The sequence below is a fragment of the Sesamum indicum genome, linkage group LG1, assembly GCF_026168435.1.
Source record: "Sesamum indicum cultivar Baizhima isolate 11 linkage group LG1, ASM2616843v1, whole genome shotgun sequence".
Lineage (NCBI taxonomy): Eukaryota > Viridiplantae > Streptophyta > Magnoliopsida > Lamiales > Pedaliaceae > Sesamum > Sesamum indicum.
The window spans coordinates 13280057-13297762 of record NC_142657.1 but is presented as its reverse complement, the minus strand read 5'-3'; the positions used below and the strand labels follow the sequence as shown (position 1 = coordinate 13297762).

The window sequence follows — 17706 nt, the reverse complement described above, 5'->3', positions numbered from 1 at the left end:
TTCTATATTGTTACAATAACTTTGTATTATATTATATATATTGAAATGCAACTTTGTAATTGCAGTCTTGGACAATTTTAATAGACATTTCTGTTTTTTATTTATAATTTGGTCCCTCACACACAAATTTATTTATACTTTGCAATTAATTATTAACATTAAATAATCAACATTAAACATTTTGTATTATATTTCTGTAAGTAATCTTGGACAATTAATAATTGCACAACGTTTTTAATTATTAAGCAATCTTATTTTGTATTTAGTATACAATCTTGGACAATTAAACAATTAATTATTAAGCAATCTTGGACGCATAAACATTAAACACTTTGCAATTAATTATTAAGCTATCTTGGACAATTAATAACCATATTTCTGTAATCATATTTTGTATTTAATAATAATTGTATAGTTATGAATAATGAGAACGGCTAAGTCATGTTATATTTTTTATTAAATTTAATATATTCACTATATACACATAAATTTAATAACTATGAATCTAGATTAAAGTTAAATATTGAAAATTGTACATAACGTATATATATTAAATTTAACTTAAATCTAAATTGCTATTGTGAAAATTAAAATAAAATCACATTGAATAAAATAGAAATTTTATACACATCTCAATTTACATATGCAATAATCATCAAGCTTTCCGTATGTAATACATAAATCTAATAATGTCCTCCGGTGCCACAATGTGGACGTCTTTTGTTTCTTCGAGGAGGATTATCATCTCTTTGGTTACCGGGTGTTTTCACATCGGTGTTTTTGAATGGAACCGGTGATGCATCATATTGTCTTCGAATTTCCGGGTTCATATTATGTGTAAATGTAGAATCAAATGATGGCATGTATGCAGCATATGGAGTGTAATAACAGTCGATGGACCTATTTCCAGGTAAAAGCTCGACGGACCAGCCTCCGTGCAAACAGTAGATGGCCCGGCCTCGGCATAAACGCTCGACAGACCAGCCTCTCCAAATGCGTTGCCACGAGCTGTGTCAGCCGGTCTAACTCGAACACTTGGATACCATGAACTAGAAAAGTTCATAATTTCACGCCCGATCCTACGCGCTCTTGCTCGAGTATCTCTTAATGACTGTTGCTCATCTCCGGAATTTTCACAATCAATCACTAGCTGCTCCATTCTATTGTACTGGTAAACAAAATCAAATGATCAGCATAATCGACAAGCTAAATTAAATGAATATTAAAAAATATAAGGTGCTTACCACATATTCCCAATCACGGGTGTCAGTTGGTCGATAGCCTGACATGTTCATAGACAATATGTTATGTGAATTTTGAACCCGAGTAATTTGATGATACCAGTTCATATAGTCAAGAACGGTATCAAGACCCCCTTGAATAATGGGTCCTTCCACCCTCAGTGATTGCACATCGTACCATTTCGCAACATAGTCTGCGTGAAACGTTGTCCAATTCATGTCTTGACGTCCCCGCCTGTTTATTGTGTGTAAACGACGCTCACTGATTAATGGGTTTGAGGGGATGTCTTGCACAAAGCCAAATTGGCGGAGAACCCTCTCTGGGTGCTGCATCTCTACGATCGAATAATTGATCAATGGACAGCGTATATGCCACAGTGTGCGCGTTGCATAAAAGGGCAATGAATCAAGATCGAGTGTTATATCATCATACGGAGTCCAAATAAACTACAATACGAAATATAGCGCCAGTCAATATATTTGAACAAATGCATCAGAAATACACTAAACGTAAAAAATAAATCACAACAATATACCTCATTTAATTGCATACGATCCAAAACGTTCCTTATTATACGAAGAGCGTTGTGTGCCGTATGAGTACGGGATATATGATAAGACCACCTAAAATCAAAATAAAGAAAATTAAGTGAAATCAAAATTATTTATAACTGTATAAATACATAAAAATGTTCATACCGTGCAGCATATGGAGGATTAGGCAGAACATTGTCAGGGTCTATAATGGTCGGCATCAGAGTCGAAGATTCACTCGAGGGAATGGGGGCAAGTGTTATGATGCGAGACCATGCCCATATCTGTAATAATTGCATGGCACCGGCAATATTATTTTTCCCTCTTTGTGATGCTGTACATAGCTCTCGGTAGAGATATGCCAACACTGCAGAACCCAATTTGATACATACTGCTCGTGTATGTTTTCCATATGCCGCAGATATAATAATGACACGGTGTTCCCCGTAGCATCAGGACACAACACCCCACCAAGAATGCACATGGCACATATACGTGCCTCCTGTAACACAGCCTCAAATGGGCTATCATCATCACATGTATTTTCTAATAAATGTTGATATAACACTAACAATTTTATTCTGGACCATCTAAATGCATCTTCATTGGGCATGAAACCCAACCATTAATGACAATAATTTTGCCACCGTTGGGTACTACACCTTGTATCTACCCCGGTAATAAGATTACCTTCCACCGGGAGTGCCCACATGATGGTGATATCTTGCATGTTATATAGTAGCTTCACCCACCGAAAAATGAAAAGTATGTGTCTCCGGGCGCCATCTATCTACTAAAGCAGTGATCAAGTGGGTGCCAATTTCAATATGCCCACACTGCAAAACACCAAGAAACCCCATATTTTGGAGTACTTGCAAAACACGAATATGACGTGGTGCTAGTTGTAGGACGCGAAAAAAAGTAATATCACCACGTCGTACTGATAAAGTTGTATCCGTATTTTCGGACACATCTTCTGATCGATGATTTAATTGCCGGTATAAAACACTGGTATCAATAGGGCCAAAATTCGATATTTTCGCTCTAAATTTTTTTAAAGATGTAAAAATTGTGCAAGTACAAGAACAATAAAATTGGCCGAGAATTTTTTGAAGAAGAGGGAAGAGAAAGAACAGAAAAATATTGCTGAATGTTGAAGGAGGAGATTGCAGAGAAATGTTGAAGGAGGAGGATTGCAAAAATGAATTGTTGAAGGTGAGTGAAAAAATGGGATTGCAGCTCACACTTAAATAGTGTGAGCTGTAATCCCATTTAACAAGTCACGGGCCACACTGTAAAAGTGTGGCCAATAATGTAACTGAGGCCAAGCGCGGTGCCTCAGCCCTGCAGCCTGCAAAAATTGTAGGCTACAGGTTTGACCATTTTTTTTTTTTATAAAAATCAGTGAAGATAGCGGTTCTTCACTGTTTTCTTTTTTTTTTTTATAAAAATTACTGCCAGACCGAGGTGGCACATAAAATATTATTTTTTTTATAAAAACTCTGTGGCACCGCAGTTTGTGACCGCGGTGCCACAGAGAATTTTTTTTTTTATATAAAAATGAGGCAACCGCGGTGCCACTCACTTTTCTAATATTTTCAAAACAGCATGCCTTTACTAAATTTTTTTTTTGGCATTTATTAAATAAATTCCCCTTTTCTCTGCTGCACCAAAATAGAAGAAAAAGTTTTCAGGAAGACTTTTAATTTCTCCTACTCCAACACCAAGTCTTGCACTCTAGGAGTGGGGAAGGGGTGATGTTGCCTCAAATATTTCTATCCAAGCCCGAAGCTAAGGAGGTGGGCCCCCATTGGACAATCTAGCAGGCTTTAATCATGTTAGCTCATGAGCAAAATATGAAGCGTATAGATTGTTTACTTTTTGCTAGCTTGGCAAGCCAAAATATGAGCCCAATCAATTAAGATGACTCAATGTACAACAAGGACAACATGTCACATCTATTTATGACATCACATCAAAAAATCATCAAGTAACCCTCCCAGATTGTTGTCCATGACCATGACCTGGTCATAACAGGTACAACGGAACCCATAGAAATCAAGCTGACTAGCAAAATTCATTTAAATGGTGATAACTTCTTCAAGATAAGTTCAAATCGCAATCCGTTCTTTTTTTCTTTTATTTGGCTAACTTACACAACATTTTAACGGTGTATCATAAAATGCAACTACTTCTGAGATTCACTCTGCAATAGCCTATAAATGAAAGCCTTTGTTCAGTCATTTTAGTAGCGACTATCTTTTACTCTTACTCTCATTTCTCTCTTAGTTTTTAGGGCTAAAAACTCCCCTGTATTTTCTTAAACTTAGTTCAATTATCATTCTCTGTTCAATCTAACTAGCGATATTAATTTTCTCACAAAATGATCGTCATACTCTTGCTTAATATATATTATTTTTTTATTTTAATGACCGTTGAATCTATGTTAATTATATCACAACCGTTAGATCTAATAAGTTGATCTTAACCGTTGGAACTTAAATTTATAAAAAAAAAAATTAAGAGTTCAAATTTTATTAATAAAAAATTATTATTTAAAAAAAAACAAAAACCAAAATTAACACCCGCCCCCCACCCCCAGATCAAGAAAGGGGGGCGACGGTGACTCCGTCGCCCATGGTTGCCGTTGCTCCCAAAAATCTAGGCGACGCGACGTCGCCATATCAAGAACATTATTGCCCTCCTGTGTCGCCGCTGCCCTAATTTTTTTCTATTTCCTTTCTTAATTTTTTTATTATATATTTTAATTAATTAAGAATAATTTTATTTAATTATAATAATTAAATATATTTTTTAGTTAATTAAAAATAATCTTAGATGATTATAATAATTATTATACTTAAATAATATTTTTTAATTAATTAAAAATAATTTTAAATCTAACACTTATAGTTTTTAAATTTCAATTTAAAAAATTGTAAATCTAACACTTATAGTTTTTAAATTTAAAAATTACAAATTTTTTGAATTTAAATATAATTTAATTTAATATTTATATTAATTAAATTTAATTTAATTTAATTTAATATTTCAACTTAAATTATAAAAATTTAAAAAATATATATATAATTTTTTATATTTTTAAGTAAATATATCTAAAAAATATTTTATTTTTTAGATAGATGAAAATACAAAAAATTCACTCAAAAATAAGCAAAAAATGTATTTGTGAAATATATAAATATCATAAGGGTATTTTAGTAAAAGAATATCCAAAAAAAAGAGTCAAAACAGACGTGTAATGCACCTTCTATTAATTACTAATGGAAGGGGTATTTTTTACTGAGTTTTACAAAATATAGGGGATTTTTAACCTATTTTAAAAACACAAAGATGTTTTTAATTTTTCAACATAACACATAGTTTTTAGCTATCTTTTAGCATACTTTTTCACTACACATGACTTTTCAGTTTGTTATCATATTCGATTATTATTCTCACAATATTTAAAGTTTTTCATTTATTTATTTCGTCAAACAAATTACTAACTTAAGCATCGAAATACTGACCTTTATTTTGCAAGTTAGTCCTCCCTTGATTAAATGATTTTTGTGAGGATCCTCAAATCTTTATGGTGCGACTGGACCTTGATATGCATCATTACATTTTATAAAATAATAGATTTTATTAGAAGTAAATTCTTGAAATGTTTGAATATTAAAATCTACTTATGTTTATAAAATGTTACTAATGACAATTTCATCATTAGTATATATTATTTTTATAAAAAATATTAAAATATTTCAACATTTTATAAACTTTCGAACATCTTATAAGATATTCAGTGGAGTTGATGATTGTTTTATCAGTATCACATATAATTAATTCAAAGTTTTAATATTAGTTTGGCATTTGATATTGCATTTCACTTTATAAATGTAGCTTTTTCTAGGAAAAAGAAAAGAAAATCATAATTGGTTCCCTAACTAACATATATTATAAATACAGATGAATGGTACAAGTACTACAAGATATATATTTTCTTAACATTATTATTACTAAATTATATTATTAATTAGATATAGAGATTCAAGTGATCAGCAAATATAATATTATATATGTTACTTCCTTTTCAGTACTTACCTAATTTAAGAGAGTGTTCATATAATTTATCCATAAATTTATTTTATATTAAATTAAAAATATTTATCTATTTATGTGATAAATATTTATTTTTTTCAATATTTAGGTGTTCTTCGTCCTATTATTTATACAAAATATATTGAAGAAATAAAGTTGGAAAGACAAGAGGAAAAAAAATATTTATATTATTATTGGGACACAAACTTAATGGCACATGTTATACAGTATACACCGACGGAATCTCAACCTTACACTCACAAAATTTCCTTTAACAAATTTATATGATTCCCCATACACATCTCAGAATTGTTTTTGATAACTCATTATAATTGAAGTATTTAAAAATTCTTTTTTTTTTTTTTTTTATGAAGAAGCATGAATTATATGTATTGATACCATATGAATATACACCTCAAGCCCAAAGAAGAAATTCAGCTAAAATTATGTTAAGAAGTTAGACTCAATTTGCTTACGTCTAATAGCCCAAGCTTTATTGGCCCACTCATGGTCAGTAGGTAAATCATCACTAATCCAATCAGCCCAATTTTAATAGAGTCCATTCACCTTATTCGATATTTCAACTTTATTTTTTACATGAAATGACACATCACCATCAAAGCATGTGAAAATGAGGCACATGTCAATTGGATCTGGCTAGATAGAAGAGACAGATAACTCTTTTCAAGATTTTAGACTATTATCTTGTTGATCTGATGTAGGGTCCAGATGACGTAGCAAACACAGGATAAATATTATTCCAAGGATTACCAGTAAATATCGCTTGTTCTAGTGTTTATTAGTAGTGGTATACAATCAGTTTACGCACTAATGAAGATCTTTATAGTGGAGCTCTTTTTTTATTATTTCTTTCTGCCATACCCTTAATAGCAGGTTGGCTACACTTATAATTGAAATGAAACCGAACGTTCCATGATTCAAAAATGCTGAATTTCATCTAAATCATCATTTGTCATGATTCTTTGGCATAAGTTTCTTGAATCGGACGGGATATTTAGTACATGATATCTCAACTTTCCATAACCATCCCCAAATATCTAAAAAATCATACTCTTATCAATAGCGGTTCAAATAAATAAAAAAAGTAACAAGTTCATTTAGCGGTGAGTTAAAAAGGTAACAATTTTCACTTTTCTCTCTTAAGTTTCAATAATTTTTTTTCTTCTTATTTTTTGCATTCTACACCCGAATTACACACATTTAACTTCTAACTTTTAGGTTTTATACTAAGGTATATATATATATAATGTGAGTGAACTCTTGTATGCATCATATATATTTTTATAATGAATTCAAAGTGACAAGTTCACAAAGCATTCACAAAAATGCTCCAATAAATTATGATAGTTAGCGAATTAAAATGTTTATTTCAATTTTATTATGCTTTTTATTTTATAAAATATATACAAATTATATGTTATATGAGCAAAAATGATCGTCAAGTGAGTCAAATCTCAGGGTCTTCATCTTGAAGTATGCTCAAGTTAACAAAAAATTGTTAAAAGACAATTGCGAAAAATTTAACAATAATAATGAGTAGCAAAATAATTTTGAGAATAATATCAAGCTAAATCACGTGTAATAATTTCTTGTGCGTGAGGATAAGCGAAAAAGTTACCCTTCACAGTCGGAGAGTGTTGGTATTTATGATTGCCTCTTCCATCCTGTGGAAGGAGCCTGACTCTCCCTGGACTCAGAGAGAAGTTGTTCCCAAATTCAACTGAATCCCTACTTCCATGAGAGCAACTTGTTGCGGATAGGTGTTCCTCTAGCAGATAAGGTTAGTTTTATGACATATAAGGTTACTCTCAAATCTTAAACAAGACGGTTTGGTGATTTGGTTGGACTCCGGACTCCTTTGGCTAGAGCTTCCTAGATCCGTGAGTGGGTTAATCAAAGGTGATTGGACACCTTGATTGAGTTAGCTTGTCACAACACTATGTGGCAATCCTATCTTGGTGGACGCAAGTCAACTACCATTGAGGCGGTGCGTAGAGGCCTAATGGACCTAGATCCTGTCCCCAATCACATCTTCTCTAAAGCCGAAATCTTTAAATTAATTATGGGCCATCAAGCCTCTCACACTAAATTCAAGAGTACCAATATGAAGATTTTGTTTAAAAAAAAGTTTGTATATCTCCTGAAAGGAAAAAAAAAATAAAGAATTAAATCCAACATATTAGACATTCAACTAGGGACAAGTTTGGATTCTTTTAATTAAAATTTGAAAAATCAAGTGAATTAATTAGTGAAAGTGATGAGTGTATTTGGGCAGTTAGGACAAGGTTGAGTCCAACCGAAAGACGAGGAGTGAAGCAAAGAGACAGAACAATAATAGCAGAGTAAGGGACACAAACTTAAATAAAAGAATCCATCCCCATTATTATTACCAACTGGCATATATTAATAATACTCCTGTGTCTGTCCACTCTCACTCACTCCCACACACACACACTCCCTAATTAATTCCCATTACACGCAAACTACATTAAACAAACACACACTCAACGTGCTCTGTTCCCATTTCCTCTTTCTTCCTACACTCCTCCAAGAAAGCATCCGATCCCATTCCTCCGCCCTTGCTGAGATCTACCCCCGCCACCACTCCTACTCTCTCTCACCGGAGTCGAAAATGTCGATGCATGCAAAGACCGATTCGGAGGTGACGAGCCTGGCGCCCTCGTCGCCCAACCGGGCGGTTTACTACGTGCAGAGTCCGTCGAGGGACTCGCACGACGGCGAGAAGACGACCAACTCCTTTCACTCGACTCCGATTCTCAGCCCGATGGGGTCCCCGGGCCGGCAGTCACGGGACTCGTCGTCGACCCGGTACTCCGGCTCGCTGAAGCCAGGGTCGCAGAAGTCGAGCAATGGGTCGAGGCGGCACCACCAGCACCGGAAGGCGGAGAAGCAGTGGAAGGAGTTCGATGCGATAGAGGAGGAGGGGCTGCTGGATGAGGAGGGGGGGAGGCGGGGGGTGCCGCGGCGGTGCTATTTTCTGGCGTTCGTGGTCGGGTTTTTTGTGCTGTTTTCGTTCTTTGCTTTGATCCTGTGGGGCGCCAGTAGGAATCAGAAACCTGTCGTCGTCATGAAGGTACCTACCTATACATCAAAAAATCCGAACTCATCTTCATCTTTTCAGTTTCTTTAATTATTTTTGTCTGCTTTCGTTGATCTTAATTGATCTGAGTTCCTAAATAAGAAGATTTGTAAACTAAAATTATTACTAAGATCAGCATTTACTGACTGCACTCAACCAGTCAACTTATCACTACTTTAATTAAATATAAAAGTTCCCCCCCCCCCCCCCCCCTAAAAATTGAATTTAGTTATACTTTGTGGTGTGATTTGTTGAAGACTGCAGCAGCCAGGACCGACTTTCAACCCTAGGATCTGAATTGTATCATTTCAATTTAAAGGTATAATAATAATAATAATAAAGAAATAAGGTATAAACACAACAACATAGTCCTAAAAGTCAGCAGCTCAAATCATCATGGGAAAATTCCAAACACATCACAATCCGAGGATGTTTTAAGTAGACAAGGGGAGATGATTTGGGCATTGATAACGCTGGTGCTCAAAGTCAGATTTTTGTCTGTGCACACAACCAAACATTTTTCTTCTTTAAATTTCTTCATTTTTAATTTTTTTTATTGGTATTGTTTTACCATTGTTTCCATAGCTGCATTCTGGTTTTGTACATTTCAATCTCAAAAAATGTATTTCTTTTCCTTAACTTTTGCAGAGTATATTGTTCGATCGATTCATAATTCAAGCTGGATCAGATGCATCCGGTGTAGGAACTGAAATGGTGACCATGAATTCAACGGTGAAGTTCGTTTTTCGTAATAGGGGTACATTTTTTGGTGTCCACGTAACATCCACACCGTTGGATCTATCGTTCTCCGAACTCACACTAGCCAGTGGGATGGTAAGCAACATAAGTCTAATAATAAGTCTTTAAGGTTTATGTGTTGGCTCATTGGGGAATTTGAGCATATTGCATGATACATAAATTCAATCTTTTTATATAATCAGTCTACAATATTAGAAGACCAACCAATCACAGAACAAGTACAATAACACTTACGACTTGATCAACTGAGTTTGACCAAACTGAAATCTTCTAGCTTAATATGTCGAGATTGACGAATGTTGCTTAATCAACATTGTCTATGAACGAGTTTAACATTAATTTGTTTTGTTGCGAATAATGCATATTAATTTTGCTCCTTTCAATATTGCCAGGTGAAGAGGTTCTATCAATCAAGAAGAAGCCAGAAAACTGTGACAGTGATGTTGAGAGGAAGCAACATCCCACTCTACGGCGGAGGAGCCAACTTGAGCAGCCAAGAGGGGAAGCCAGTGGCGCCAGTCCCACTGAATTTGAATTTCACGGTCCGGGCCAGAGCTTATGTGCTGGGACGATTGGTGAAGCCCAAGTTCAACAAAAGAGTCCAATGCTCTGTGGTTCTGGACCCCAAGAAAATGAACGTCGCCATTCCATTGAAAAACTCGTGCACATACTATTGAGATGCACTTCTTTCGTGTTTGTTAACACGGCCAGATTTCGTTGGAGAAAGAAAGCTAAATTGTTGAGAAAAATTTGAAAGAAGGAATGAACGGAAAATTGATCGATCGTTCGGAAACAAAAAGGGGAAGGAGGAAGATTTGGTATAATATCTTGATTATAAATTTTTTGAATTGTTGTTTTAGTGAGAGAATTTTATGGTTATAATGCATGGGAGGGAATGTCAGAATTAAGTTGGGGTTGTCTTGTGAAATTTCACTTGTACCGTTGTATCCTTGTAATAATTTTGTGACGAGCAATGTTATATAACTTATTTTCATTGTCTTAATCTAGTTCTAAATTGCATATTGTTGAAAGTAAATTTAAGGTTGCATAAAGGTTCTAAACTAAAAATCATGTACAAAGAAATGTGAAATTCATGAAAATTAATTATGTTTTTCCTTCTATGGCTGAATAAAAATGAGAACAGCAACAATGGCAATCTTATCACTTCCCTCAGCATTCATCTCGTTCGCATATTGTCAGAGAGGGCTGAGTATAGTTTACAGAAGTATAGAAATGTTCCCCATATTAGACCTTCAATGAACGGACAATGCCCAAACTCGAATTCTTTATAATATGGATAAATTATAATAAATTTCTATAAGATTAGGCATAATGGCGATTATGATCTTATTATTTAAAAAATTATGAATATCTCATAATATTTGATAAAATATGTAATTATTGATAAGATGTCTGAAATTATTAACTTTGTTCGTGCTGTATTTTTTTCATTTTCAAAAAAAATGGATGTTGTGAATGAATTTTTTTTAAAAAAATTATCACTTAGTCCGTATATATATATATATATAGAAATTTTTTAAAAAATAAGTACAATTATAATTGATATTTATATGTGCATTTCTCTTAGTTCACTATAAAATTTGTATGAAAACCTACCGGAAACTAGTGAATTTGGCTAATAGTTAGGCGACCATTAAAGGGGGGTATTGATAATTTTTCAAACAATGAGGGAGTATTTGTAATTATACCCAATCTCATAAAAACTCATTATAATTTATCCTTATAATAATTAATACCTATATTTGAACCCAATATTTTGATATTAGATCCAAACCCATACCCATTGAAATAAATATTTCATATTTGTCAAAAGAAATAAATATTTCATGAGTATGGATATGTTTTAGACCCTAAAATATCCACAGATATGTGTAGCAATACGAGTCAAAATTTAATACTCTAAAATTCATATTTATACGTTAATTTAAAAATATTAAATTTTTGAGTTTTTAATAAATCAATCAATTAGATTTACTTGTCATCTAAAAATCTTAAATTTTATTAAATTTTTTACGTATTGATTTTTTGAAAAAATAATTGTTCATAATTGCTTCATTGCAGACCTTATTGTTTAATTTTGATGTAAATCTAAATTTTACTGAAATTTTTATCTTTTTCGAACTTATTAAAAAAAAAAAAAAAAGGTGACACACGTTTTAATGGGCAAAATTGAAATTGAACTCGACTATTTTAAATATATTATGAATAAGACTGAAAACCTATTCTATAGGTAGGATTTAGTAAAACATATAAATAACAATAATATGTATTTATTAAGTATGAGTCGGCATAAATACTCACTAGCTAACAGTCCTAACCCTGATCCAAAAGCACATGAATGGCGAATATTTAGGATAAATGAGAAGTAGAATTCAGACATATTCTGCGAGGCTTATGCATGGGAGTTCGATTCCAACCAGTCGACCTGGACAAAAATGTCAAACTCCGAGGAATGAGAAATACACATTTGGCATATAGATGTAATTAAAAAGTAATGAATTAAATTATGAGAAAATTGCAATTTTAGTTCTTTAATTTGGGGTGGTATTTTGAATTCTATGCAAATTGATATTTATAATTTAGTCCTCTAATTTTATAATTTGGGCAATTTTAGTCCGTTTTCAATCAATTTACCAAAAATGGCAATTTACTTACGATTTTAGTCTTGTAAATAAATTTATGAAGAATTAAAAATACCAACTCTCTCAAGTTATAGGACTAAAAATTCCAACATCCTACAAGTTACATGACTAAAATTATAATTTAATTGGATATGTGTAAATCACATGCAATTTTCAGACCAAATTGATCAGAAAAGAATGAAAATTGCTAAATTTAAAAATTATAGAATTAAATTGCGAAAATCAATTTATACAAGATCAAAATTATCACCCCATAAATTACATGATTAGAATTGCATAACTTATTTAACATGTGGAAATTGAGAATGGCATCTAGCTAGTACGTTTGAAGTTCAATTGTATGAATAAATACATACACTTATATATGCTATGGAAAAAGGTGACATAAATTTGGCATGCATGAAAGAAAAATGTGGTATGAAAAAGACAACAAAAACAAAAACAAAAATATGATTGGTGGAGAATTTATTATTATTACATGACAAAACTCCCCCCCAATCATCTACTTACATATTTAGCACATGGCGTGTATGTTTGTATTGAGAAAAAGTTGATGAAATAGAAGTAGAAACAAATGCTGCCTTTAGGTGTTTGGTGTGTAGGCCAAATTTTGGAATTCCAATAGAAAAATGAATGATGAGAAACATATGACCAATTGATAGAAGGTGTGGGATTTGGGGTAAATTTGTATTTTACGTTATATAAATTGGAATTGTTTTATGAATGTGGTCTCCAATTTCGACAGTCGACAATCATTTGAAATTCAGTTTGACGGTATATTAAGAACAAGTAAACGTAATTTATCTATGTAATGTTAATTATTTAACGATCATCTTATTTGAAAATTTAAATCATTATAAAAGAGGTTTGGCTATTATTTAATAATTCTTGGACAATTCTCATAAATTTCAAGAAGTATATATATATATATATATATATAAATATGTATATGTATTATTTTTTTTTGTAATATATTATCAATGAAATGAAATGAGGACCTGATTGAAAATTTCTTACCATTAACTTAAAAAGGTAGACCAAGTGGGACTGTGAACCATTCAATGATAATACAACGATCACAACTGCTTAATCCAATTTTATTTATTATATTCCAAACTCACCACAATAAAAACTTCAACCGCCTGAAATAACACTCATTTAATATCTAAGCATTTGAAAGCTTCTTCAAAAAGAGAACTTCAATAAACGATCGAGTAACTATGACTCAGTTGTGTTGAATCGAAACTTCATAACAAGATCTTTAAGACTGAATCTCTATGATAATTACTTGTCTCAAAAAGTAAAAAATACTCTTAAATTCTTTAAGCCGTAAGCTTACAAAACAAACCTGTGTCAGAACACCTATCGAAAAGGTCTCGATTATAACTCTTCAATAATATTTAAATCAGGTAGTTCGTAAAACAAATATGGTAAAAGGTTATAGAAATATTAGAGTCGTCAAAATTATATCTAGTTGCTGTTTGTAGATTTCTCTAAATTGTTCGATTTTAAGCGAACCACAATCACTAAAATAATCGAATGTTCACGGTGACTTCATGTATATTAGGTTTTAGAATACACCAAGTCCAGCCGTAAAGATATTAAATTAATAAAATAAATTCAACCTTGTCCGAACATTACAAAAATATTGTAGGAGACATGGTACGAACTTTATGAGATATAGCCCACGTCAAGTTGCTTACATGCGGCATCCAATTGTCCAAATTTCATGTATTAGGTAACTATTTATACTCGAACGATGGAAACTTAATTGCAAGCCCATGGTAAATTAATTCATAATTCAACACCATTAACAATGTTACTTCGAGCAGTCATATCCCTACGGCTAGTAGTTGTCGTACGACAAGGTGTCTCTTTATTACCTATGTACTTGGTCTTTAAATTTCCCATCACTATTATTTTCTTTCACCCTTGTAATTTTTCCCTCAATAATATGCCTTGTGACCTTATAATTATTTTTTCATATAATTTGAATTTCTTGCATAGGAAACTTATTCATGTGGTAAAAGATCGGTACGAGATAAAATTGTAATTATATATAGTTAGAAAATAATCTAAAGCATTCTTGAAAATTATTATTTTTGAAAATAATTAATTGTTATAATTAAAAATAAAAAGTGTAGCAAATATTAATTAACCATGACTTTTCAATGGTTATTATCCGTTACATCTATAAACGTCATCAAAATATTAGTCATAGTTAAAAATCATAACATATGATTATAATTAAAATTATGGCAAATGTTTATTAACTATGATCAAAATTTAATTTTTCAAATCAAATTTGCTGGTTGTGTTGGATAGTGTTGATTACCATAATTTTGAAATCGTGATATTCATTTTTTTGTAGTGTCTATAAATACGAATTATGCCCAAATTGAGTCTATTCAGATTGAATTAATTACTCAGTTTTTTTTAAATTATATATCAATTATATTGCAAGCGTGGGAAGTAAGATTTTCTGTTTACAAATGGAAATTTGTTGAAAAAGCAGGACAGAGACTGAAGATGTAGATGGAAACTTGCATGAATTCTGACAGCATATTCCATAAAGGATACGGGAACTAAGCTGTGCACTGCTCTTTATGTGGTTATGTTGTTAGAAAGAAGATAAGCTTGATTATTCTTAATTAATGTCTACAACTCACAAAACTTTACCTCAGTTTACATTTTTTTTTTAATTTTTAAATTAATATTACATTTTTTATTATACTTTAAGCATCTAAATGTATATTATTTATTTATTTAAAAAATATTTTGTACTATGTCCAAGTAAGATATAGTGGCAGTTCATAATAAAATGTATGATTAATTATCCTAAGAATGTAACTGAAGTTGGGTTGGTGATGTTTGTACCCATATAAATTATTAATTTTTAAATTATAAATAATATCATAATTATGTATTTAATCTAACAATTAATTTGTACCTCATGTAAGTACAATTCACACTGTATTCTTCCATATTACGTGTTCTCATTCGGCACCGTAGTTGAGTGGACTAAACATGTGTTTAAAGTACCAACACATTTTCTAGTACCATTTTAGCCATTTTGAAATTAAATTCCATTGAAACATAGAAATTATAGTTTCTAGTTCTTAATTCCACCGCAATTATTTTTCTTCTAATTACTCATTATATATATTTAAATAATTATTTGCCTCCCTCATCAACCTTAAAAATGATTATATATTTATATAATTAATTATAAAATTATGCATCACACATTATAATATCTTATTTTAAAATTAATTTCTTCATAATAATTAATTATACAATCATGTTGCGGATAACGAATCTTGTTTTCTTTTATTTATTTGTCTATTTTATTTATTAATATTTTAAATTTAAATATATCAAATAATATAATGAATAGTATAGTATTGAAAAGTATTTATCAAGGACTGTACATTCTGCCCCTCTCTCTCTCTCTCCCTCTACCTCTGTAATTTCTGCTCTTCTTTACATACAAGTATCGAAAAGTAGGATCTAACGGCAAAAGAAAGGGCAAACAATATCTTCAAAAATCTGATTCCTGACTGTGCTCTTCCTTGTGAATTGTGACCAAAATTGACCAAACACTCCTGGACCGTCACCTGATGGTGACCCAATCATCCGACACAGACCAATTAGGATTTTGATCGCTAACTAGCTCCATCAGCCGCGCTGCCGCCCGATTGGACCAAGAGCCACTTCCTGAACTCGACTCCCCGGAGAACCATGAGCCAGATTCCGGGGAATATTCCGACCGGGGTAAAGAGGTAATTGAACATGTGACCGAGGACGCCCAATCCGGGAAATCAAATGCGCATCTTGGAGAGGTTGAGGGGCTGTTTTCTTCTCTGTTTTTCGACCCATCATCTTCAAAATCTTGATCACAGGTAAAGGGGTGATTTAGGAGCATCTCCGCTGTCCATCTCTTGCTTGGATCCTTCACGAAACATTTACCAAGAAAATCTTTCCCTTCCTCCGATAAACCTTTGGGGATCTCTGGCACTTCTTCACCTACTCCGATTCTCATCATTAATCCGGCGATATCTGAGTACCGCCACGCCGGATTTCCAGACAACATCTCCGCCACGACACACCCAAGCGCCCAAATATCCGCTGGAGGCCCCTGCTCGCCCCCGGCGACCATCTCCGGCGACATGTACAAAGGGGTGCCCCTCAATTCGCACCCCGTCGCGGCGCCTTTTCTCCCTCCATACCGCTTCGCCAGTCCAAAATCGGCGATCTTCACGCGGCCATTCCCTCCTAAAAGAATGTTTTGAAGCTTGATATCACAGTGAACGTATCCGAACTTGTGAATATAGTAAATTCCTTTAAGCAAAGCCTTTGTGTATCCCCGGACTTCAGATTCCGACATCCTCCCACCACCGGAATTCCTAAGCTTATCAGCCAAAGCGCCGCCGGGAGCATACTCCAACAACACATTATACAATTTCTCGCCCTTCTCATACGAACAACTCTCCCCAAAGCACCGAATGATTTCCGGGCAGTCTTTAAGGTCGTCGAGAATCAGCTTCTCGTTCATAAGAGAGGAAGAGTGAGAAAACCCACATGACTTCACCGCCATTAACGGAGGAAACCCACAGCTCTGGCTTCCGGCCGTCGCCAAATTCACAGTCGCGAAACTGCCATGACCCAGATTTTCGCCCCGAACCCAATCCATAATTCAAAACTCAAAATCACAGAGTTTTTCGGAATCTCTGAGTGGGGTTTATGCTTTGAGATTTTGGAGGGAAGAGAGAGAGGGAAACGGAAAGGAGAGGTCCACAACAAACAATGTGAATTGAAATTAGAAGAGAGAAAGAGAGAGAGAGTATATATATAGAAGGATTTATTGATTGTAAACGTGTGTGAAAGTTTTTGGTTGCCAAAAACAAAAAGCACGTGGTTGGGAAAGGTACTTGGCAGGAACCAGACGTAGCGTACGCCTGTTTGGAAAAACGTGGCTCATAGTGTAGGAGAAATTATTAAATTAACTTTTTCTTTTAATAAAAAATATATATATTAACAGTCAAGCCATTTGTTGGGCATGACTTTTGAGAATTCTGTTCATCAACTAAATTAATCGCCCTCGTGCTTTTAGCTTCTATCAAACAATTTTTTTTTTTAAATAAAATAAAAAATAATTTTAATTTTGATTACCATCACGTGTCAAGATAAATTCGGAAGATCTAAGCATTTACCAAATATTTATAAAGATCCATTATATTAGGAACTGAACATAATGACTTTTGAAAACAAAAATTAAATTCTTCTT

General features: G+C 33.0%; 2 protein-coding genes across 2 annotated transcripts; one reads left to right on the top strand and one right to left on the bottom strand.

Annotated features, from left to right (window-relative positions):
• The first annotated feature begins 8319 nt into the window (after positions 1-8319).
• Positions 8320-10759, top strand: LOC105159829 (uncharacterized). Its single transcript, XM_011077034.3, has 3 exons — positions 8320-8991; positions 9646-9831; positions 10149-10759. Exons 1-3 carry the CDS (start codon positions 8530-8532, stop codon positions 10431-10433), a joined length of 933 nt encoding a protein of 310 aa, XP_011075336.1. The 5' UTR covers positions 8320-8529; the 3' UTR covers positions 10434-10759.
• A 5042-nt stretch (positions 10760-15801) lies between these two features.
• On the bottom strand, positions 15802-17253 carry LOC105159821 (mitogen-activated protein kinase kinase kinase 20). Its single transcript, XM_011077023.3, has one exon. The coding sequence runs from the start codon at positions 17110-17112 to the stop codon at positions 16033-16035; it is 1080 nt and encodes a 359-aa protein (XP_011075325.1). The 5' UTR covers positions 17113-17253; the 3' UTR covers positions 15802-16032.
• Positions 17254-17706: the final 453 nt, after the last annotated feature.